This window comes from Plasmodium gonderi, assembly GCF_002157705.1.
Source record: "Plasmodium gonderi DNA, contig: Chr11, whole genome shotgun sequence".
NCBI lineage: Eukaryota > Apicomplexa > Aconoidasida > Haemosporida > Plasmodiidae > Plasmodium > Plasmodium gonderi.
In genome coordinates, this window is record NW_021628936.1 from 1951994 (window position 1) to 1976581 (window position 24588).

At 29.7% G+C, this 24588-nt stretch overlaps 3 protein-coding genes across 3 annotated transcripts; 2 read left to right on the top strand and 1 right to left on the bottom strand.

The window, feature by feature from the left end:
- Positions 1 to 3997: 3997 nt before the first annotated feature.
- PGO_114140 (hypothetical protein, conserved) lies at positions 3998 to 7969 on the top strand (the record flags this gene model as incomplete). The annotated part of the gene is made up of 1 exon (XM_028688748.1): positions 3998 to 7969. The coding sequence occupies one exon, from the start codon at positions 3998 to 4000 to the stop codon at positions 7967 to 7969; it is 3972 nt and encodes a 1323-aa protein (XP_028544549.1).
- Positions 7970 to 9708: 1739 nt separating this feature from the next.
- On the bottom strand, positions 9709 to 11771 carry PGO_114150 (long chain polyunsaturated fatty acid elongation enzyme; the record flags this gene model as incomplete). The annotated part of the gene is made up of 5 exons (XM_028688749.1): positions 9709 to 9876; positions 10185 to 10290; positions 10660 to 10824; positions 11104 to 11231; positions 11463 to 11771. 5 exons carry the CDS (start codon positions 11769 to 11771, stop codon positions 9709 to 9711), a joined length of 876 nt encoding a protein of 291 aa, XP_028544550.1.
- Positions 11772 to 17566: 5795 nt separating this feature from the next.
- Positions 17567 to 23359, top strand: PGO_114160 (DNA repair protein RAD50; the record flags this gene model as incomplete). Its single annotated transcript, XM_028688750.1, has 1 exon — positions 17567 to 23359. One exon carries the CDS (start codon positions 17567 to 17569, stop codon positions 23357 to 23359), a length of 5793 nt encoding a protein of 1930 aa, XP_028544551.1.
- Between the last annotated feature and the right edge of the window lie 1229 nt (positions 23360 to 24588).

The window sequence follows — 24588 nt, forward strand, 5'->3', positions numbered from 1 at the left end:
CAGGGCTTCCTGAATGACATACGTAAAATTTGCTTTTCCAAATAATAACCATTACTATAGTTCTACCTTTTTTTTGTACATATATGGGTTTATTGTACATTTTTTTTTTTTTTTTTTTTTTTTTAATATTCCTTTCGCGCTTGGGAAAAAAGATATAACCCATGACAACTCATCGTGTAGACCATCTCAGCAAAGCATGTACCTGAAGCATAAGTGCACTCATTGATGAAAATATTCTACTTAGGATGTCTTGTCTAGACTCGACAAATTATGAGAACATTCGTTTGGAAGGAACATTACGAATTCATGAATTCGCATAATTATTCGTTACTTGTTGCATAAATGCGAATATCAAAAAATTCGGAAAAGGGAAGAAAGAAAATATAAAAAATTTGGCTATTTCTAAGCTTTAACGTTAATTATTATCTGACCATTTTTTTATGACGGTGTGTTGGATGTGCACAACTACTAAATGGTTCGTGAAAAAGGCCATTTTATGATTTTTCACGTTAAAATTTGTAAATGTGAGAAAATGTCTTTTTTCTGTCCAGTGCTAATGTTGTGAATTTTAACAAGCCCTTTTCTGCGCACTGCAGTATGGGGAGAGGGAAAGGGAGATGTGACACATACGACAGATACCTAAACTCTTTCCAGATTTATTCATATGTACCTGTACACCTAGGTACATGCACATGTATATATACGTAGACACAATTTTACATATCGTCTCTTATCATTGCTGTTAAGGAAAAATAATTTCAAAACGTTGAAAATAATTCACAGAAAAGTACTCCCTCCCAACTTTTGGGGGTGGTACAAAAAAGGGCATACCAAATGGCTTTCTTTAGAGGTGCCTTATACATAATATCCGTAAAATATTTTTATCTGAGTGATCATACTTTTTTTTTTTTTTTTTTTTTTTTAATACATCTCGTAACGGTTATATGCAATAAAACATTGTAATTCTCCCCCCCATTGCCCCTTCTATGTCCTTTAAATTGGTAAAAATTTAATCTCTTTGTTACAAGAATTGTTTTTGGTCAAGTGGGATATATGTTATCAGATACTTGGGGGGTATATATATTATACTGTTCAATTAGTGTTGTTAAATTTTTGTTAATGCGCCACGGGGCTGCAAAATTGACGCAAAAAAAAAAAAAAAAAAAAAAAAAAAAAAAAAAAAAAAATTCTACTTGTCCATGTATATACAATAATTTTAAAACTGTAAATTCCATTTCTACATATTAATGTTGGACAATTTCTTATGTTTAAAAATTCTGCATACTTTTTGTTTTTTTTTGGGGGGGGGGAAAAGTAGGGGAAGGATTTTCTCACATTTCCTTTTTCTTTATGCATTAACTTTTTTCTATTTTCGTTAAGAATGCTGGTTGAAGAAAAAGATATGAACAGTAAGGTAAAACTGACACGTAAAAGTGTAATTGTCAGAATAATTTGGGAAAAGCAAAAAAAAAAAAAAAAAAAAAAAAAAAAAAAAAAAAAAAATGGGGGTAATATTTCCATTTGTAGTAAAATAAAGTTTGCTATTTAAACATTTTTATATGGGGGTATAAGATGGAAAAATAAGTATATATTTATATTTTGTCAAGCGCGTGGTAGGATTAGTGAGAAAATATATATGATAAAAATTATACGTAGTAAAATGGATATAGCAAAATATAAACGCATAATATAGCTACATGAATATCGCATGCATATGTTCTGTCTGAATGTCGTTATAATTTTGTATATATACAATACACGTATCTAAATATTATATATTATACAGTTTAGGTTAAGTTCATTTCATCTTGTATTTTTTAAATGCAGATAAATTTTTGTGGACGAATATTTAATGTGGTTAAAAGTTAATGCGGTTAGGGGGGCGACAATATTTTATTGTATAAAAAAATTCCCAGCGCGCGAATGGTAGATTGTAGAATGAGAAAAAAAAAAAAAAAGAAGAAAAGAAAGAAAATGGGACAACAAAGAGAAGAAGTGCACAAACTTTTTATAAGATTCGAAAAATTTGCCTTTTTTTTTTTTTTTTTTTCTTTATTTTTCTTTTTTTTCCCCGTTTCTATACTTTACTACTCCTTCGAAACCCTATGAAACGAAAATTCATTGAACGCCGAAATTGCAAAAAATTAAAAAAAGGAAAATATGCATTTATTATGTATGTAATATAAAAAAATATTTATTTATATAATAATTATACGTGGTAATAATAAATGCATAACAAAAAAAAAAAAATATATAAATGCATTTTTTCCTTATATTTACTACCTTTGTTTAATTACCCAAAAAATTTGTACGTGATATATATGAATGTAAAATATTTGCATGTATATAATGTCGAAATGCAAGGATGAATATAAATTTCCGTTAACTGTAGTAAAATATTTATCTTATCAGAAAAAATAAAAACAAAACAAAAAAAAAAAAAAAAAAAAAAAAAAAAAAAAAAAAAAAAAAAAAAAAACACAAAACGAAACAAAGAACAAATCAAAACCAATACTGATTGATTCACAAACTCAATTAATTTGCAGCTCTTCTTTTACGCCAAGAAGAGAAAACCTATACGCTTATTTTTTTTTAGAATTTCCATCCGACCATTTATACATTACATTTAAAACTGCATTTCTGTTTGTATTTCCGCTTGCATTCCGCTTGCATTCCGCTTGCATTTCTGCTTGCGTTTCCCCTTTTTTTTTTTTTTTTTTTTAAAGTTCTCCCGTTTTTTGTTGTGTTTTGCGCCATTTTCTTCCCCTTCTACGTATGGTTAGTTATATTTTTTCCTTTTTCATTTTGCCAAATTAGAGAATAGAGAAAAGTTTTTGCGTTAAGCCCTTTTCACTTCACCTTTTGCGTTTTATTTTTTTACATATCAGCATACCTTTTACTTTCTATCTTTAATTGTATCATTAACGAGGGGACAAATAAGCCAAGCCACAGCATGTTTTTTTTATTTATTATTATTATTTTTATCCCTTTTCTATTTTCGCAAAGAAGTTTGCGTATTTATTTTATATTTGCTACATTCTTATTGTTATATTTTCCTTTTCCGCACTATTTATGAGTGTGTGTCTGTTTTTTTTTTTTTTTTTTTTTCTTTTCTTCCTCATTTTAATAATTTTTTTAAGTTTTAATTTTTTGTTTTTACTTATAAATTAGTAAATGTAGCTTCTTTATGCGTTAGGTGATGCTTACACTATTAGCGACGCTGATTTTGTGTATGTATTTTGAGACATTACAAATGAGAAGAGGTACAAAAATTAAAAGAATAAAAAATAAAAAAGAGAACAAAATATTATGTAATATAATATGCAACCTTGTAACAAAAAGCCGTATTCAAATGAATATTGCTGTTTGCATGTGCACTTATATTTATGTACATAAATAATGTGTATACATTTGAATCCCATTTGTTGCAACATTTAGAATACCTTCTGTATTATAGACACCTTACGATATGTTACACATTCTTGAAATATTACTTTTGATATATATTACTCCGTCGTGAGGATATGTACCAAAATAAAAAGGTAGCATATTTTTTTTTATTTTTTTATTTTATTTTTTATTTTTTTATTTTATTTTTTATTTTTTTATTTTATTTTTTATTTATTTATTTTTTTTTTTTACGATCTTCATGACCCAGTTTAAATTCAGACGATCGATTTTAGCCAATCGAATCATTCAACAAGACAAACTTTTTTTCATGTATCCCACAGAGGAGTCTCCCTTTCTCTCGCTCTTTTTGTTTTATTATTTTTTTTTTTTTTTTTAAGTATTATTTATTTGTTTAGAAATTAGTGTACTATTTATTTAGCTATTTACTGATCCATTTATTTAGTCAAATTTTTTTTTTTTTTTTCCCCTTTTTGTGTGGAAGTATTTTTCATTCATGTCAGACAAACTGACTCACCATCGATTCGTTCATCCAGTAACAACAGCACAAGCGCTTTATTACTAGGAGCTCATGTTAATGTAAGTAAAAATGAAACTGAGCATCGAAGAAAATGATTCAAAAAACAATGACATTTTGTGGGAGTCGTTATATAACGACTTCAATGAAATTACCAACACAAATAAAAAACACTGCAACAATATCGAAAACAGTTTGTATAATTTTTGTAAAGGGGTAAGTTCATCGAATAATTTAAGTTACAATTTAAAAAAGAGAACGAACAATGAATCGTTATTTTTTAACTATGGAAAAGAAGTGCCAACAGTACCTACAGGAGGAAGAGGAGAAGGGAGGGAGGGGGATACTGGAGAAACAGATAGTGGTAATATGAACAGAGAAATGTTAGGGTTAAGAAGTGTCAAATGGAACCATTTAAACAGTCAATTGATGTTGAATAAAAAAAATGTGGAGAAAGAAGAGTTAGAGGAAAAACTAGAAAAGGAAGTAGAAGTAGAAGCAGAAGAAGATGAAGATGAAGGATATCTAAATAATGAGAATTCCAGACGCAACCGTCAAATGTTAAAAGATTTTGAAATAAAAAAAAGTGATCTACTAAAGAAACATCATTCGACATATTTACTGAATAATAAATATTACGATGGAGATTATGTGAAGAATAATTATCTTCAATTTGAAAATGATTATTTGAAGAATGAAACGTATGTCACTAGCAATGATATTATAAATAGTGATAAGACGAGAAGTTCAGAATATCTTAACAGTAACAATAATAAAAACTCTCCTACTACTACTACTACTAGTAGAGGAAGTATTTCAAAGTTAACAAATTATAATTCACATTTCGATGAACAGAATAAAAAAGAAACTATTATTGACAAGGGTAAATGGGTGAAGCATAGTAATAGTAGCAATAGTGGTGGTAGTGGTGGTGGTGGTAGTAAACCTGTTTATTCTCACGCACGCAACAACAGCATGTTCAATCTGATGAAGTACAAATTAGCTCTAAAAGGGCTTGGCATTGATAAAAGATTAGAAACGTGGAATAATACCAAGGATATTGAATGTAGTAGTAATAACAATATACATAATCATGTGAACAATGGTGGGGAGAAAAATCCTTTTTCTAAGAGAGACGAAGAAGTTCATCACCGAAGCATTAGTTTAAGCAAATATAATTTTAATAATAGCAAGGAATTATTTAAAAAAAGGGAAGAAGACTTTACGTATCTTTTAAATAACAAAAAAATTTATGACAATGTTGAAGATGATGGAAGAGGAATGCTCTGGAGAGAATACAGTAACGACTATTCAGCATTAAATGTGTTTCATAATTATACAGGTGGAAATGGTGGTGGTGTTAATATGCTGAAGACGAAGAGTATATTTAATAAAATGAAAAAGTATAGAAATTTTAATGTAAAGTTAGATCAAAAATCGTGTGTAAAGTCTGATCTAAAGTCTGATGTAAATTTTACTTGTAGAAGCGAAATTGGAATCGATATCGGACTAGACATGAATAGTGAAAATGATAGTTACAAATATGACGACCCATTTAATCATAATCATGAAATCCATCATGATGAGAAACAAAGAATGGTGAGTTACAACTCATTAGAGAAATTAGATCAGTTGTTAAAAAACAAGTGCAAATACATGAACAGTAGCTTGAGTGAAATTGATTTCTTTTTTCGGAAACAAAATAAATTAAAAAATGACAGCTTTAAAAAGTCCTTTATGAGTTGTGATAATTACAAAATAGATTCTGTCATTTCAGAAACGCTTAATAGAACAACTGAATTGGATAAGAGTGAATCATCTCCCATGTCAGAACAAATGGATGAAATTAGTAATCATAACCAATTGATAAGCAGATCCAAAGAACTAATTGAAAGAAGTAAAAAATGTTTGGGTACATATTCTGAAGGACATGATAAATATGCCTTCGATGATTCTTCTTCCTATCCAAAAATGGATAAAACTGAGCAGCATGGCAATCATAACAATATCATTAAAATGTATAATATTTCTAATGACTTAGTCGAATACGCATTTCCCCCTCTCCTCATGGAATCAAAGAAGAGAAACGAAAATGTTGCAACACGTAGTAAATATAATCTTGAATATAATTTTGTCAATGAGATAGAAGGTCATTATGATGAACAAGTGTTGTGCGATCATTCCTATGGGAAAACGGGAAAAGGAGGAGGAGCAAGAGTTAAGTCGGAACAGACGAAAGAAAATACGTGCAGCAGGAGTGGAAAAATGGGGAGTACCACATGTGAAGGAGAAACGGCAGAAATGAACGAACAACAGAATAGCAAAAGTGTTAATAACCTGTTTGAGGCATATGACAAGGAAAAAATATCAGATGTGAACATAAGCATGGGGAATAATGTTCCCCGTCAAGAGGGTACAGACGTAGAGTTTATTTGCATGGAAAAGAAGAAGAACAGCATCGACAGAAGTGGCAGCAGCAGCGGCAACATTTTGGAGAATGATAAGAACATTGTTGCAAATAAGGAGTGCAAAGGTGAAACCAGTTGTATGACACCAAATAATAATGGTTGTAGAGAAAAAAATGAAGAATACCGAAATTGCAAAAATGAAAGGGCTGAAAGTAGTAGTGTAGTAAAGGATTACAATTTAAACATGTTATCTGGAAATAATTCAGATGCTTTGACAAAAGAATACAATAATTGGGGTAGTGCAATTTTGCGCGAAAAAAACTCGATGGTGTTAGATGAACAAGTGAAAACAAATCCCAAGAAAACAAAAACAGAAATAAAAACAAAACAAACGAACGATATGGACAACATGACTGACGTGGCAGAGAAGAGGAAATTAAATTTCGATGAAAACATAGCAGAAGCAGGAGAAGAAGCAGGAGAAGAAGAAGGAGAAGAAGAAGGAGAAGAAGGCGAATTTTATAGTTTGGTTTCTAAGTCCAAATCAAAAAATACAAAATATCCAGAGAACAATGATGAAGGCGATTTGTCAATCGACGTTGATGGCAACAGTGCTGCAAATGAACAACGCCCAACGTGTATGTCTCACGATCCATCAGCCTCATTTGAGCGTAGCTGTGCGAGTGCAAAAAAGGTTTTTTATAATTACGAGGTACCAAAGGGAGAGGAAGAACTTGTCAATAGCGAGAGCATCAGGGGAGGGGACAGTGTTAGAGGTAGTGTTAGAGGCAGTGCTAGAGGCAGTATTAGCTGCAAGAATGGTAAAGTGTCCCACTTAGACGATCGAGATGGAGAAGATGTCGAAGTGTGCATCATGAAAAATAAATCTGTACATAAGGAGGAAGTTCCAAAGACGGATGGGGGAGGAGTAGATGGCAATTATATTGGAAAAAACCACGTGAACTTACGTAAATTTATTATGCATCCAGATTTTGTTGAAAAGTACAGTTATGAGAAAAAAGAAAAAGTACCCTATGAAGAAGAAATGAAAATAAGTGATGGCCAACAAAAGGCATTAGATGAATGTTACGACATGATTAAGCATTCAAATGATGTGAAGCGATTATTTCGAGAAAAGAATTTTTTACAAGATTTATGTGAAAAACGAAAAATTCTTATACAGAAAAGCAAAATAGAAAACATGAAATTAAATGTTGAGATAAAATCACTATTAAGTTATAACAACAATTTAAGTTATGCATTGAAAGAAAAGGATGCAGAAATAAAAATCTTAAAGAAACAGAAAGAAGAACTTGAGATGAATTTGATGAAACGCATAAATAATAATGGAAACACTCATTATTCTCCCCTTACCAGTTTTACCACACACCAAAATTTTGGAAGAAATGGTAAAAGTGTCTACAGTGATGACACAGCTGAGAGTTGCAAACTTTTATCAAATAGAAATACATGCTCCATTTTGAATAACCTTGATCATGCAAGTAGTATTGACAACAACGGTGGTACCATTAAGTGTTACGAGGAAAGAATTCAGGAGTTGCTCGTTCAGGTGAAAATGTACCAAACGCAGAACAGCGACTTGCAGGAGCAGTTGCGGATTTTCATGAGCGACTGAGCGGTATTGCGCTTCAGTGTGCCAGTTTTGCAATAGCGAGAGAAAAGTAAAACTTTTAATAGGAAAAGCTAAAAGATATGAACATGCAGAAAAAGGAGAGAGAAAAAAAAACACCATTGTATGTTAACATTTATATATATATATATATATATATATATATATATATATACATTTCAATTTTTTGATCATCTATGCGTTTTTTGCCCACGCGCGTTGTTATATTAGTTAGAATTTGTGTCTGTTAAATGAGCAATCGATCAAGCGAAACGTTTGTGTGTCATTGTATTTATTTTTGTTTGTATAAAAAACCTCCATTCCCCTGACGTTATGCTCCCACTCCCCTGTAAGCTCAAGTTCCAATTTCTTATTTATTTTTTAAGAAATCGAACATTTCTTAAGAACAACAAGAAAAAAATTTGACAAATACTAACACCGGCTTGTCTCATATATATATGTATATGCCTGTGTGTGTGTGTGCAATTTTGTCGCTTTTTCGCGCGTGCGCGTGGACAAACCTATATATATAATATATATATTATTTGATAAAACATTCCTAAAACAACTGTGTACTTTTTTGTACTTCTGTGCTCGTTTGCGTAGGCATTTGTCGCGCCACCTTCCTACGCATACGCATATGTGCTATCAGAAAGGATTTCCCTTTTTTTTTTTTTTTTTTTTTTTTATTTATTTTTTGATTATACAAAACCAAGTATGAATCAACTTCCTGAAAATTGTCCCAATTTAGTAACATTTCAATTGTTATGTGAAATGCTGCACACGGTTTTAGAACAACAATTATGTTAAAATACATTACAAAAAAAAAAAACACTTAAATGTTTGACATTTTTGTAATGTTGGGTATTATATACATACCTGAGAGTGCATAAAAAAAGGATATAGTGGGCTTCTATTGTTTCGGGGTTTCGATTGTGATTATAGCTTGTAGGGCATGTGGTACATGGCAAATGGCATGCAACAAATGGAAAAAAACGTATATGTAGAAACGACCCTCCTCCTACCTCTTCCTCCTCTCAATTGTACATGGTGCATGCGTAAGTTAAATTCTATCTGGTGTTGTGCGCACACAAATGCACGGATGAAATAAAGTAAATGTTAGGGTTATGGATGTAAGTTTTGCTTTGCTTTGCTCTACTTTGATTTGTTTTTTTTTTAATTTTTTATTCGCTTTACATCATCGATTCAGTGCAAATGAGTGTTACACGCTTTGCGCTCTCTTTTCAAGCTATGAATTACACAAGCACAGTTTTATTTGAATATCCATTTTTTTATGCACACCATGTATTTACACACAACAAGTGCGTGGATTTATATGGGTAGCATGCAAAATAAATGAATTCAAAAAGAATTACTTAAAAATGACATCAAAAGAGTGTATAATCCTCACAAAATTAAAAAAAAAAAAAAAAAAAAAAAAAAAAAAAAAGTAGCAATCACTTGAATCCATTGTAATTTATATTATTACAATAATTATTATGGACAAACAATTTTCCTGAAATTTTTACATGTGTTTAACTAACATTTTTGCAAGTTTCTTCGTAACAAAAATTTTAGGGAGTAAGAAAAAAAAAAAAAAAAAAAAAAAAAAAAAATATCATAAGATATATAGATAAGATAAGAAAAGAAAAGATGAAAACACAGAAAAAATGAGAGAACAGAAGCGGATGAAAACAGAAATTATGAAAGAGCAGAAAAGATCAGAACAAAAAGGGGAAGGAAAATTAAGCGACTTTTTTTTTCGGTCGTATATAAGTATTGTAGGTAAAATGTACAAACAAAATCAACAATGAGATACAATAGTAGAAGCTCAATCCTATAAGTCTTATGGGATACGTGGTGTTGTATTTTAAAAACAAAACGCAAAATGCTGGGAGAATTATGGAGACAAACTGCAAAAAAAAAAAAAAAAAAAAAAAAAAAAGGTGAGGGGAGGTGGGGGGAATAGTTCATGTGTAATGATGTGTAATATTATAATTACAGATGATATGGATGGATTCGCGAACACATGCACATAAGTGACATAAGAACTATAATTTGGCATTATCAACCAGGACATGTTTTAAACAAAAAAGCAAGCATCGGGAAAAAATAGTCTAACAAGCATGCAAAGAAAAAAGTCTAACAAACATGCACATATGCACGTATACATATAAGGTGGTGCATGAAGGGATCCATCTCGCTATTCAAGCAAACTTACTTGTATCATTTGGATATATGTCACACAGGCCTTTGCAAATACAGGCACGTTAAATTTCATGCTTGCAAGGAAGTAGTATAAGTACATGATGAAATGTACAATGGAGCTGTTAGTGGGAATTAAAAAAAAAAAAAAAAAAGGACACATGTGATAAGGACATTTTAATGGGAAATAAGAATAACAAATTTAAAGGGGTATATAAAATATATATATATAAATGTACAATCCAAAAATTGGTACAAATATTCATGTGTTCATAAAATCATTCAATCGTGGCGAGAAACAAAATTATGCGTTTTTTTTTTTTTTTTTTTTTGTTTGCCATTTGTCTTTGTCTCTATCTTCCGACCCCCATATACAAGGAGAACATGCTATTTTTATTTTTATTTTTCTCTATTCTCATTCCACTTGCATATGTACACACTCTCATCTGAAGAAGTTCAAAAATGTGATCATACATGCACTTTTTTCTTACTTGACAGTTATAACATAGTATATGTCTCCATCATATCCAACGCTGGTGTTAATCCACATGATTAGGAAAACCGATATGTGGTGATATACGTGTAAAAAGGTGAACTGATTCCATTTCTTTCTCAGAACAATTAAAATGGTGTCCATAAAATCAAATAACTTGTTCCTAAACAGGAGAGAAGCAAAAAAAAAAAAAAAAAAAAAAAAAAAAAAAATAATAATAAAATATATAAGTGAATATAAAATAGAGTTAATAATAATGTGCAGATGGGGGGAAGAACTTTTTTTGTACATACAAAAGTAATGATGTTTTATCAAAATTTGCCTTATGTTTAATATGACAAAACGTTGCACTTTATGTAGGATTTTTCACCCTCTTCAGTCCTCAAAAAAAAAAAAAAAAAAAATTCTTTTGAGTTTTTTTTTTGTTTCAAAATTAACTTACAAATAAAAGAGCCAGCAACAAAGAGCAATGTTCGTCTTGGAAAAATCGGCATAATTGTGAAGTACAGAAAATTTTCTCTTTCGTGCTTCAAATATTGTTAATATGGTGATAACTAGACTCAGAAGAACCTAAATGGAAGATACAGAAGTGGACACAAGGTATATATGTTTACAACTCTGCTAGTGTATATATATATATATATATATATATATATATATATATGTGCGTATATATGTACGCATACATATATACATATGCACTAGGTATATGCGCTTTGAAAATGATCGCAAATGCTTCTGCGATTGGGACGAGTTCTGGTTCTGTTATATGGTTATTCCAATTCAGTGAAGAGCACATACTTGTAGTAAATTGTAGAGTGGGATTGCTTTTCCTAGGATCAAATCACAACGAGAATTCTTCGATTTGGAGCTTGAAGAAGATTTAATTTTTGATAAACTTTTATCTGTTTTTAATTTTGCAGCATAGTAGGCATTATATGCATATGTGGCCAAAACGAACAGAATGTAAAAAAGAAAGGCCATAAAAAAATGAGTAGGATTCATTAAAAACCAGTTCTTCGTTATTCTTCTTCCATATTTCAGCTTGGGATTGAAAAATTTCAAAACATTTTCTCCAAAATTGTTTAATAATGGTATATTGAAGGCCATCTTGGCAGAAAGCAAAAAGCTATTTTTATATTTAACTATTTGATTGTTGTATTTAGAGAATCAATGGTTAAATGAAAAGGTAAATAAACAGAAAAAAAAAAAAAAAAAATTCTATCTAAAGTTGTATAAGTAATATATATATATATATATATATATAAACATGCATATATATATATTAGTCTACTATATAACCAACTTGTAAGGTAGGTTTTTTCCCCCTTTGGAATAATCTAATTTATTATGTACAATTTAATGGCAAAACTTTACGAAAATAAACTATCAACTCTACATTTGCAAAAAATATAATGCAACTTGTGGATTCTCCTATAGGCAAGTTAAATCTGCATCAGACTAGCCACAGCAAAGGTAAATAAAAAATAAAAATGATTAGGCTAGCATCCCGTTGATTATTTTTTCATATGCGCACTTCTCGGTTTTTTCGATATTTTCGGTGTTCGCCCAGTTGGTTTTAGGGTTTTAAAAGGCATGCATGATATATACCTGTTTCTAATAATAATTGTGAACAAATTATATGTCATTAAATAAATAGTGCAATAAATCCGCAGTACAAAAAAAAAAAATTAAAAAATTAAAAAAAAAAAAAAAAAAAAACAGAAATGCAAGATATATTCTTCTTATAATACATGTGATACGTATACTGTTCAAGCAATTGTGGTGGTGGTAATAGATGTGGATTTTATTTGATATGTATATATCTACAATGTAATCCAAGGTATAAAGATGCCTAATGCTTGAATGTATACCATAAGTATATGTACGAGTATACGTAACTTATGATACGACACAAATCAGATGCTCGTTTCGTGAACCAGGGCGAAAATGAAAACCCGCAAAATATATATATAGCTAGCAATTTTTTTTTTTTTTTTTTTTTTTTCGATGGTTCTAAAATCAAAGATTTTTTTAATGCGCCTTACTCATCCCCCTTATTCTAAAAGTATTTAATTAGATTGAGAAACTCGTAATCGTGTATAGTATAATATATAAATACAATTTAATATTATTTTCGTTCTTTAATCTATGATAAAATGAATTTAAGGTTGCGGGGTTATTTTATATACGATTTTTATTATGATTTTCTCTCTCTAAAAAAAAAAAAAAAAAAAGAAAAAAAAAGTTTTGCTACTAAAAATGGGGGATATAAAATTACAAAATAAATGACTAAATAACACTGCACAAGCGATGAATTAAGGAATAAAAACTGTACAAGCTATGGAATAAGCATAAATAAAACTGTGTAAAGCGGTGAATAAATAAAATATAGTCAAAGAACGAATATACAAAATTTATGAGAGATTAAATAAGTAAAAAATTGTTCAAAACTGTGTATATAATATTATATATATATGTAATATGTAATATATATATAATAGCACATTCGCGCGCAAAACTATGAGGAACGGGACGAATGAAATTTTAACCGAATTTTTTATTTTTCTGCAAATAACACAAAAAGAAAAAAAAAAAATCGCAGGGCACTTTTTCAATGTAACAGAGAATTTTCATAACAATTTTTCCCAAGCCATTTTAGTGGTACATCATTTACGTGCGATGCTTGTCCCGGGGGTGTATATATACATACATATACATAAAATACATTTGTAACACACGCTATTATATACATATTTTTATATATGCACAATGATGTGTTATATATTTACAATACACTTAAGTGTATAAAATACACGCCATGTATTTTTATGTGTATATATAATCATAATTTTTTACATGCACATATGTCCAACTTCGCGCAACCGTGGCAAAAGATGATATATATAAAAATAAAATCGTAAAATGGCAAAACCGCGAAACCGCAAAATTGCGAAATTGCAAAATGCGGTTGAGGGGGAATAAATAATTTTACTTTTTTTCACTTTTTTTTTCTGTTTTTTTCTTTTTTTTTTCTCTTGTGCAAAACTTTAAAGGCTGAACAAAGTTACGAGGAGCAAAAAATTTTAAAACTGTTTTATTTTACCCTTACCCCCACAGGAATTGTGAGAAAAGCGTTTTTTTCCCAACCTCTCTCGCTTCTAGTGACGATAGCAAATGTGCTTCGAAAATATGCATGTTACTTGTTATATGTTTTCCCCTTTATAAGTAGGGGTTAGAAGGGTGGGATGATATAATATAATAAAAACCTCTCAGCTCTCTCTTACTTTTGGTTATTTTCAATTATTTGGATGTGATTATTTGCACATTTTGGTATATATATTGGATTGTAGGTATATAGAGGTTGTATATTTAATATATATCTTACTGGGAGCTATTTTGAGGGGTTGGGGGGGGGGGGGGGGGAAAGATAGAATTTTTTTTTTTTTCTTTTTAATTTTAGTTTTTGATTATTTGCAAATGGAATATGAATAAAGTGAAATGGGAGAATTTTCTAAAAAGATTGGAGGTAGGGAAATTTCCTCGAGGAACAAACTTACAAACTGCTGAGCAAGAAATTGAAAACACTAAAATGTGTGTGGAAGTGACTAATTCAGTAATTGAAAGAAAATTCATGCGATTCTGATGATTTTCTTGCCACATAGTGACATGAATTGCCAATTCTCCAAATGGGAAGTGATGGATAAAAAAAAATTTTGAAACTGTTAAAACATAAAGGAGGGGGGAGGGGGGGGGGGGGGAAGGAAATCGTTTTCAGTTCGTCCATTCCTCATTTTTTAAAAAAAAAAAAAAAAAAAAGAAACGCACTGTTATATTAGAACAAAAAAATAAGATGAAAAAATAGTGACCTTTTTGATTATTCTTGCGTTCATTTTTCTTTCCCCTGCTTTCTCCTGTTTACATTTTTCTCTTTGCATCTTGGATTTTTTTTTTTACATTTTTAACACCCCTCCCCCATCTTGTGTGCTACACATTTCCATCCTTTTAAGTATCCATGAGAGGTAGAGGAAAAATGCATTAAGTGATGAAGACCACATTTGTATGATTACTTCTACACAGTTTATAGTATGTGTTAATGTCACGTTAAAGCTGTAACGAGGAATTCTGTTTCATGGAAGGGTTAAAACTTTATCGCATAATTTTTCCATTAGTAATTTACCACTACATGCACGATTAAACAATGTTATGACCTATTTGTCCAAAAAAAGTGCCTTTTGCGCATGACGTAAAAAACACATTGTTGTTTTTGTATCTATGGGGGTGTAAAGTGAATATTATCATTATGAGATAAAGGTATCATAAATGTAAACTTCTGATGAACCCTATTTAATTTAGTCTTGCTTTACACATCAACAACACATGTTCAAAATAAAGGGCTGTTCCTTCATGAGGTAAACCCTTTGAAGAAATCAAAAAAAAAAATATATTCCCTACTTTTTGTGCGTGCAGTATCAAAGGAGATGAGAAAATTTAAACTAGCTATAAAAAAAAAAAAAAAGGTCTATCATCTGTGAAACGCCATCATCTCATTACATGCCATGAGAAATGGCTAAAATAAATTTACCCTATTGTCATAACATTTATCCCTTATCACCTGAAGCTATGAAAATATGAAGGTTATTATAAAAATTTGCTATGGAGAAATATAGTAAAGAAAATAGTTATGGGGGTGGGGGGCCTCCCTTATATGGTCAAATCGAAACAGAAAATAATGTTTTCTTTTAATTTTTCTTTTTTTTCTGCTTTTCTTTGTTTCTTTTTTTTTTTTTTTTCGAATCGATAGATCTCTCCCTCTGCATAGCAAAATTCGCAGCCATATTTCTCTTTTGTTTTTCCGACTATTCTTCTAAGATTATTGCGTATAAAAAAATAAATAATGCGCTACCAGAAGAAAACAAGGTCAGGCAAAAAGGAGTACCAAACTATGAATAAAAATTTTGTTACAAAATAAAATTTGAAAGAAAAACAAAATGGTTAAAGTGAAAAAATTCATAAACAGTTCTAACACATTTTTTTTTAGTGCAAAAGTTGTTGCTAGTGATATTTTTCAATAGATATTCACCAGCTTCAATGTGTGGTTAACCTACTATACATGGCTTAAGTCCTTGTGCAGGCTTAAGATTATTTTGCGGGATTCTCAAGGACCCTTTCTCACTCATATGTCTTGTATGTGTGTACCTTATTCAATATGGCAGTGGAGCATATATATAAAAGGCGATATACACGTCGCAACTGAGAAAGGAGCTTAAGCTGATTCCTCTCTACATCATAACCCAATTAGACGATAAAAAAATAAAATAGATAAAGGATAAACAAAATAAAGGAAAATAAATAGCCCAGTAATTAAATAACAATTTTCACATATCTTGGAAAATATTTTTTTTCAGACAAAAAACCTGCTGATATTTTTTCTACTAATTTATTTCACTAATTTATTACACTAATTTATTTCACTAATTTATTTCACTAATTTATTTCACTAATTTATTTCACTAACTTATTTCACTAACTTATTTCACTAATTTATTTCACTAATTTATTACACTAATTTATTTCACTAATTTATTTCACTAATTTATTTCACTAACTTATTTCACTAACTTATTTCACTAATTTATTTCACTAATTTATTACACTAATTTATTTCATTAATTTATTTCACTAATTTATTCCACTAATTTATTTCACTAATTTATTCCATTAATTTTTTTTTTTTTTTTTTTTTTTTTTTTATTTAAGAGCTTTCTGTACCTTTACACCTTGGTGTCATGGGAACATCATTTCCATTTCCATTCCCACGTACTTCTTCTCATATGAACCATTTTTTTGTTTCTATTTGGCCTTAACATTTTGTGTTGCTGTTTCATTTAAACTTTTTATGTTTCCATAGGACTTTACCATTTCACTTTTTTTTTTTTTTTTTTTTTTTTTTTTTATGATCATTCAGATAAATTAGGAAGCATAATCCGCATTTTTGGCATTTCCATTTGAGAAATGTTGCGCCTTTTTTTCTTTTCTAAGAGAGTATACTTATGCCTCAGCATATATACAAATATGTGAGCATTTTTTTTTCTATTTTTTTTTTATTTTTATTTGCCATTGTAAAGAACATGCTTAAATTATTCCACGTGATTGAACTAAAGCGGACAGCTGGAGAATCATAGCTTATGAGTCGCAGCTAATGAATTCCAGCTAATGAGAAGCAACTTATGAATTGCAGCTAATGAGTTGTAACTTATGAATTGCAGCTAATGAGTTGTAACTTATGAATTGCAGCTAATGAGTTGTAACTTATGAATTGCAGCTAATGAGTTGTAACTAGTCACCCCCCCCCCCCCTCTCCTCGTCCTGCTTGGCACAGACGAGCTAACTGATAGGGTTGACGGATATCCCGTAGTGTTCCATTTTTCCATGTACATGTTCATGTTAATATAATTAAGAGAAAACTTTATCATCTATTAAGGAGATCAATTTAGGAAAAGTTTCTTCAGTTGGGTACACAGTTGAGGGTGATGATGTGTCAAGCGAATGACTTATATTATGTCCAACTTTATACAACCTCGTGGTTTGCTATTGACATGTGTACATAAGAATCGCACACGTAGAAGCGTGTATGTACACCGCTGTACATGTGTATGTATTTTACTTCAGTTAAGGTATGAACCGTATGGTCATAGATTTATGACTAGGGTGTCTAATGCGTGCATTATTATAAGGCTAATCAACCCCCAGCCTAAGGCTAGATAAGGATATGCCCTAGATAAACATAAAAAAAAAAAAAAAAAAAGAAAGAAAGAAAGAGAGATAGAGAGAGAGAAAGAGAAAAAAACTGACCCGTACAAAATGCGTTGGCATTTATCAGACGCACAAGCCTCTATGTCATAATGACAACTCTTGAAAAAATCGGCATTCAGGGTATACGAAGTTATGGGGATGAAGAGGCACAAGAACTGGAGTTTGCCTCACCAATCACAGTGATATATGGAAATAATGGGAGCGGGAAATCAACAATCATTGAATGTTTGAAAGTTAGTTGCACTGGAGATTTTCCTCCAAATGCAGAGAAAGGGAAATCATTTATACATGACCCATTAGTATCAAATAAGATGAATATAAGAGGGAAGATAAATTTACTTTTAAAAAATTATAACAATAAAAGGGTTGGGATATCCAGATCATTTAATTTATTTTATTGTAAAGATAAAAATAAAAAAATAAAGCATACATTTAGAGCATTAGATAATAACATTATAATAAAAAAAGGTAAAGGACAAGAAGATGTTATAATTACAAATAAATGTGTAGATATAAATAATCATATACCTAAATTAATGGGTGTTTCAAAAGCCCTTCTTGAAAATGTTATTTTATGTCATCATGAAGAAAGTCTTTGGCCATTTAGCGAATCAGTAAAAATAAAAAAGAAATTTGATGAATTATTTGGAGATGATAATTTTTCTAAAATTTTAGATGAACTTATAAAATGCAAAAAGACAATGAATGATATGTTGAAAAGGAAGGAATATGAATTAGGAACACTCAAGGATTTTTATGAGAAAAAGAATAATATCACTTTAGAAATTCAAAAAAATGAAAAAGAAATTGAAAATTCTGAAACACTTATGCAGTTACATAAGGAAGAAATTGATCAAAGTTTAAACATGTTACAAAAATTAAAAAAGAATAATTCAATTCTTAGTAAATTAATTTCTCATATGGATATGTATTTTGTTTTGTATGAAAAATTTCAATTCGATATGGAAAATTACAAAAATATGAAAGAGATATATGAAGAGGATTCAAAAGAGTTACAACAATATGCGGAACTTTTACAAAAAGATTTAATAAGATGTGAAACTTTAATTGAAAATGTGCATCTCGATATAGTAGAGTTGGAGAAACAGTCAAATTTAGATGTCTACTCATGTGATGAATTTGACATCAAAGAACGAGATGTTATACAGGAAAGTTTATCCCAATTGGAAAGGCGGAAAACAAATTTAAAAAATTTAACGAAATTAATTTTTGACATCGATTCTTCTACCTTTTCAATGCTGAAAAGGAGAAATATCAAGAGAAAAATGCTTTCCGAGGAATATATCCAGCTATGCCATTTTATGAAATCCAATGAACCAATTTTTGTGTATGAACTGGAAAAATGGAGGTTTGTTTTTTCAAAAAAGCCTCCCAATTTTAAGTTTAACGTGGGCTATGAGAGGAGCAGCCATTCCAGTAGAATTGCAAAAGATGAGAAGAATCAGGGAGAAAATTCCAGAGGGGATATAACCAGTTTGTTGCACAGTAGAACCCTTGATGAGGGGGAAATCACTAATGAAACTTCCATTAGTGATAATCTTACGAATATGTTTCTAATAATGGAAGTAAGAAAAATGGTTAGGAAGCATGTACATAAATTAGCACTGATAAGAACTGAGGTATATGAGAACATTCGAGAGAGAAAGAAAATTCTGAAAAAGAAAAAAAATCTTATTAGAAAACTAGAAAAGTGGAAAAGACGAAATTCCAAAGTGGATAAAAAAATTGCAAAGATGAAAAGGTATCAAGAGAAATTAACCCAATTAAAATGGAAGGACAAATTGTACGAGAGCAATATCAATAATCTGGAAAAAATGAATCAGATTGGATGCATCTATGATAGCATTGAATTGAGTGAACTGAATTTCAATTTGATAGAAATGGGGTGCGACATACATACCTATACCGATAATGGAATTGAGAGAAAAAAGGAACAACTAAAAAAAATACAAAACTTGAAAAAGAAACTCGAAAAAATGTTTCACATTGCTACCAGTTTTAATACAACATATAAACACTTTTTAATAATTCAGAGTATGAACATGAATATTATATCCTTTTTCCACGAACAGTGGGCCCTTTTTTCAGAGCTAGCCAAATTTAGTGAAATATATAACTCCATAAGAGTAGACAACAGTGATTTGTACGCTTACATAGAAAATCTGGTGCTCTATTCTGATGTGACCAACTCTGGATTAGTAGAAGAAAAGCACGAAGGATATAAGTGGTGCAGTGATGCACTCGCGGGAGTGCTCTGGACAAAGGGAGAGAGAGCGATCGAAAAGGTAACAAGCGAAGGTGCGAGGGGCGAAGGAAAGATGGGCGAAGGAGAAATAGACGAAAGAGAAATAAACGAAAATGAAATAGACGAAAATGAAATAGACGAAAATGAAATAGACGAAAATGAAATTGACGAAAATGAAATTGACGAAAATGAAATTGACGAAAGAGAAATTGACGAAAATGAAATTGACGAAAGAGAAATAAACGAAAATGAAATAGACGAAGCAAACGGAGGAGATATGCCAAAAGGGAATGAAATCCGTGTGAGTATTGTACACAACCAAGTGGGAGAAATAACAAAAAGGGATAAAATTGCAAAACTGAAAAAGTGCACCTCGTTGGAAAATCCCTGTGAGGTCAATTCAAGCAAATGTGAATATAAAGAATATCCAAAAAGAATAGTAAACATAAAGAATAAGAAAAGGATGAACGAATTTCGGGATGAATCCTGTTGTAGTAGACTGAAAAGGAAGAAGAAAATAATCGAATTTTTTCCTCAGTATGGAAAAAATAAAAACTACATGAAAATATTGAATGATTTGCTAAACGTATATGTAAATAAATATGAGAAGAAAACAAATAATATAGAAAGCAAAACACTTAAGTTAAAGGAAAAATTAATCCTAATTTGTAGAGAATTAGATATTGTTAATAATCAGACAGAAAAATATCCCGAGGTACTATCTCAGTTCAGAAGAATGCTTGAAAAAATAAATTTTAAAAATATGAATGATTTTATTAATCATTTTTGTCATTTCAAGATAAATATAAAGAAAATCAAAATGGATTTGATAACCTTACGATCTAAGGAAGAATCACTGAAATTTTTCTTACAAGATGCACAAAATTTGAATTCGTGTCATTTTTGCAAAAGTTCTATTAGTACATCTGAACTCAGCAGTTTTTCTATATTAAATGCCGAGAAGCAAAGAGAAGAAATAAACCAAGAGTTAGAAGAGAAACAAAAACTTCTTACAAATTTAAAAAGCGAAAAAAAGGAAATGAAAAATTTGTTAGTGTACTATTACCATAATGTAGAACCCATATGCAGAGATAACAATGTATTAAGTGATTATTTACATTTTATGAAAAATGAATTGGTAAATGTACAAAATGGTATACATAACTGTTCCATGAAAATAAATAATATTAATGAAAATTATGAATTACTGATGCGATTGAAAAAGAGATGTAATCATCTTGTTGAAAGAGAAACTAACGTCATTTCCATGCAGCAACAATTATATGCACGACACAGGAAGGTGAAGCTAGCGCTTAGAAACTATAGAGACATATTCTCACAGGGGAAGGAATGTGTTCAATTCTTTCGTTCTTTCCTGGACGAACTAGAAGTTGGAACGGCTGAAGTGGAGGCAGCAGAAGTTGTAGCAGCACAAGTGGAAGACGTGGGCTTAATAATGGAAGTGAAACAATTTCTGCTTAAGTCCCTTCCCCAATATATCAATCTGTATGACAACAAAGAAATCATGAATTTTTTTTTTCAGAAAGTAAGTGAACATGTGGAGAGTCATTTAGTGAGGCAGTTTATTGAGCATGAATCAAACGATATCGTCGAGGAGGAATCGGAAAATCATGTGATGAAAAAAAATAAGAAGTATGTAGATGCTTTTGAGAACTCAAATTTGGATGAAGTAGGAAAAACGCTTACCTCTCAGACCGAATGTGATAGCACGATAGAAAATTCAAGAGATACATCATCACACGATGAAGGAGAAGAGGATCTTATCATGAGGTACTCAAAATCTCATTTAGAAGGTTCCCTTTTGGAAAATAAGGATTTGTTGTCAAATTGCACAAATGGAGGTGAAAAATCGATTATATTAATTAAAAATCTTCATGCTGAATGGGTGAAAGAAAAGACAATAAAGAGAAGTGAAAAGTGTGAATCCATTATAATGAACAACATTAATGTAATGCATATGCTAAAATCGGTAAATTTGAAGAATAAAGAATTCCTTAGTTTATATGATAAACTGTTGTTATGTATAAATTTGGAGGAAATGAAGAAGAAACAAGAAATAGACATGATACATAGAATGAAATCGGTCATAAAGGACAGAAAAGAATATGTAAAAAAAAAGATAGATGAATTACAAAATAATCTAGAAAGAGAAAAACAAATTAGAGAATCGATTAATAAATCAGAAAAATATATTGCATACTATTTGGGAAAAAAGATATGTATACAAAAAAAAGAAGAGACAATTTTGACATTGATGAAAAGGGTTCAATTAGAAGAAAAAAATATGAGAAGAAATATCAGAAGAAAAAGAAATGATATATTATTTCTAAATAAATTGTACTATATAAAAATAAATATAATTAAACAGCTGAATAATCTTTTGACAGAAATTAATACAGAAAAGGAAGTAAAAGGAAACCAGTTGAGAAGAGTGATTGAAAAAATACAAAATAATCAAGTTATAAAAAATGAATCAAATGAACTTGTTAACAAAATCAATAAAAAAAAAGAACAAATTTTATGTCTACAAGAGGAAAAGATAAATATTGAAAAAATGCATCACAATGTTGTTATGAATACGAATTTAAAAAAAATGCACGAAAATTTTTTAAATCATCAAAAAAATTTCATTTCATCATTGAATGAGTTTAAAAATACATTTTTTTTACATGATAAACAGGAAAAGCAACTGAATGAAATAAATTCTATGATTAAACAACTTGATGAAATGTATGAAACAGATTGTGATATTTACAAATTCATAAACGAAAGTTTTACCTTTTTAAATTATAAAAATGAATTACTTGAATTAGCATATAGAGAAGAAGATAATTTAAGAGAGAAAATAGAACGACATACAAAATCGGTTACCGATTTGAAAATGAAAGAAGCAGAAATGAAAGGGAAAATAGAGTTGAGAAAAGAATATGTAGAAAAATTAATAAGTGATAGGAACTCTGATTCATATACTAATATAGAAAAAAAATATAAAAAAAAAATTATAGAAATATTTGTATACAAAAATGTAATCAAAGACATATGTAACTTTTACAACTCTTTTGACCAAGCAATTATAAAATTTCACTCTTTAAAAATGCAAGAAATTAATATTTCTATAAAAAATTTATGGAGACGAGTATATAACAGCGCTGATATTGATTATATATATATAAAATCGGATATACAAACAGAAAATAATGGGAAAATACAACAAAGAAGATCCTATAATTATCGAGTTGTAATGGTCAAAGACAATTGCGAATTGGATATGAAAGGCAGATGCTCATCAGGACAAAAAGTGCTATCATCCATCATTATTAGACTTGCTTTAGCAGAATCATTTTCCATTAAATGTGGAATATTAGCCCTAGACGAACCAACAACCAATCTTGATAAATCAAACTCTAAAAATTTAGCTAGTTTAATTGCAAATATTGTAGATATCAGAAAGGAAAGTTCCTCCTTTCAACTTATTTTAATAACACATGACACTTATTTTGTGGATATATTATCCCAATATGGATTAACCAATTGTTTTTACAAAATTAGGAAAGACAATATGGGATATTCAAAAATAATCAAAATAAGGAATTAGCAAAAGTATTTCATTTTGTTTTATTTTGATTTATTTTGTTTTATTTGTTTTATTTTGCTTTATTTTGCTTTATTTTGCTTTATTTTGTTTTATTTGTTTTATTTTGTTTTATTTTGCTTTATTTTGCTTTATTTTGCTTTATTTTGTTCTATTTTGTTTTACTTTTTTTTTTTTTTTTTTTTTTTTTACCACTCTTTTGTTTTTTTTTTTTTTTTTTTTTTTTTTTTTTTTTTTTTTTTTTTTTTTTTTTTTTTTTTTTTTTTTTTTTTTTTTTTTTTTTTTTTTTTTTTTTTTTTTTTTTTTTTTTTTACCACTCCTTTGGTATAATCTCCACAATTGTGTTGTCACAAAGGTAGATGCTTGTGCACCACCATTATCAACACCCATTATTTCTCATTTTATTTTTTCCATAGCAAGTCGATATATTTTGTGCTGCAACAGAAATTTTCTTCTATGCAAGAAAAAAAAAAAAAAAAAGAAGAAGGAACATATGCAGAAGTTTTATTTTATACAGTTAATCTGATGTGTATGTACAGGAACACATGCAAAGGGAGTTTTTTTTTTTTTTTTTTTTAAGTGTACCTCTCTTTTTTAGTGCTTGCTACATATATATATATATATTTTCCCCTATTTCTTTTTATCTAAACCTCTGCACGTCCACTGTAGCAAAAATAACACCTTTTAAATGATTCATCCAGTGAAAAGAACCACGTCTATCCCTATTAAAAATGAACAAAATTTACTCTTAACACATTGCATAAGTACTTAACCATATGCAAAAGAATAGCCGAAACGAAATCATCATCTAACGAATGATGAAATTTTGATTAAAAGTTATGTATAAAATGAAACAATGGGATCATATTAATGATTACACGTTAAAAAAAGAGCAACATATAGTAACAACATTCATGTGCATGCAAAAGTGTTAAGTAGATCAAATTGACAAATGCAATTAGACAGATATCATTCAAATAAATTAATTTAGTGAATATTCTAACAATTTTCATATGTGATATCTTTCCAATCGGATGCATGGAAAAAGTTTTAAAATGTTCACATGTGAATACATTTCTAACACAAAATGAGATAACTGAAATATTTACGTAATATTGGTTACGTAGGTTGCGGAACAGTATATTTGAAGATAGAGAAAAAATAGACACGTGCAAGAAAAAAAAAAAAAAAAAAAAAAAAAAACTTTTCTCAGTACGCACAAATGTAAATAA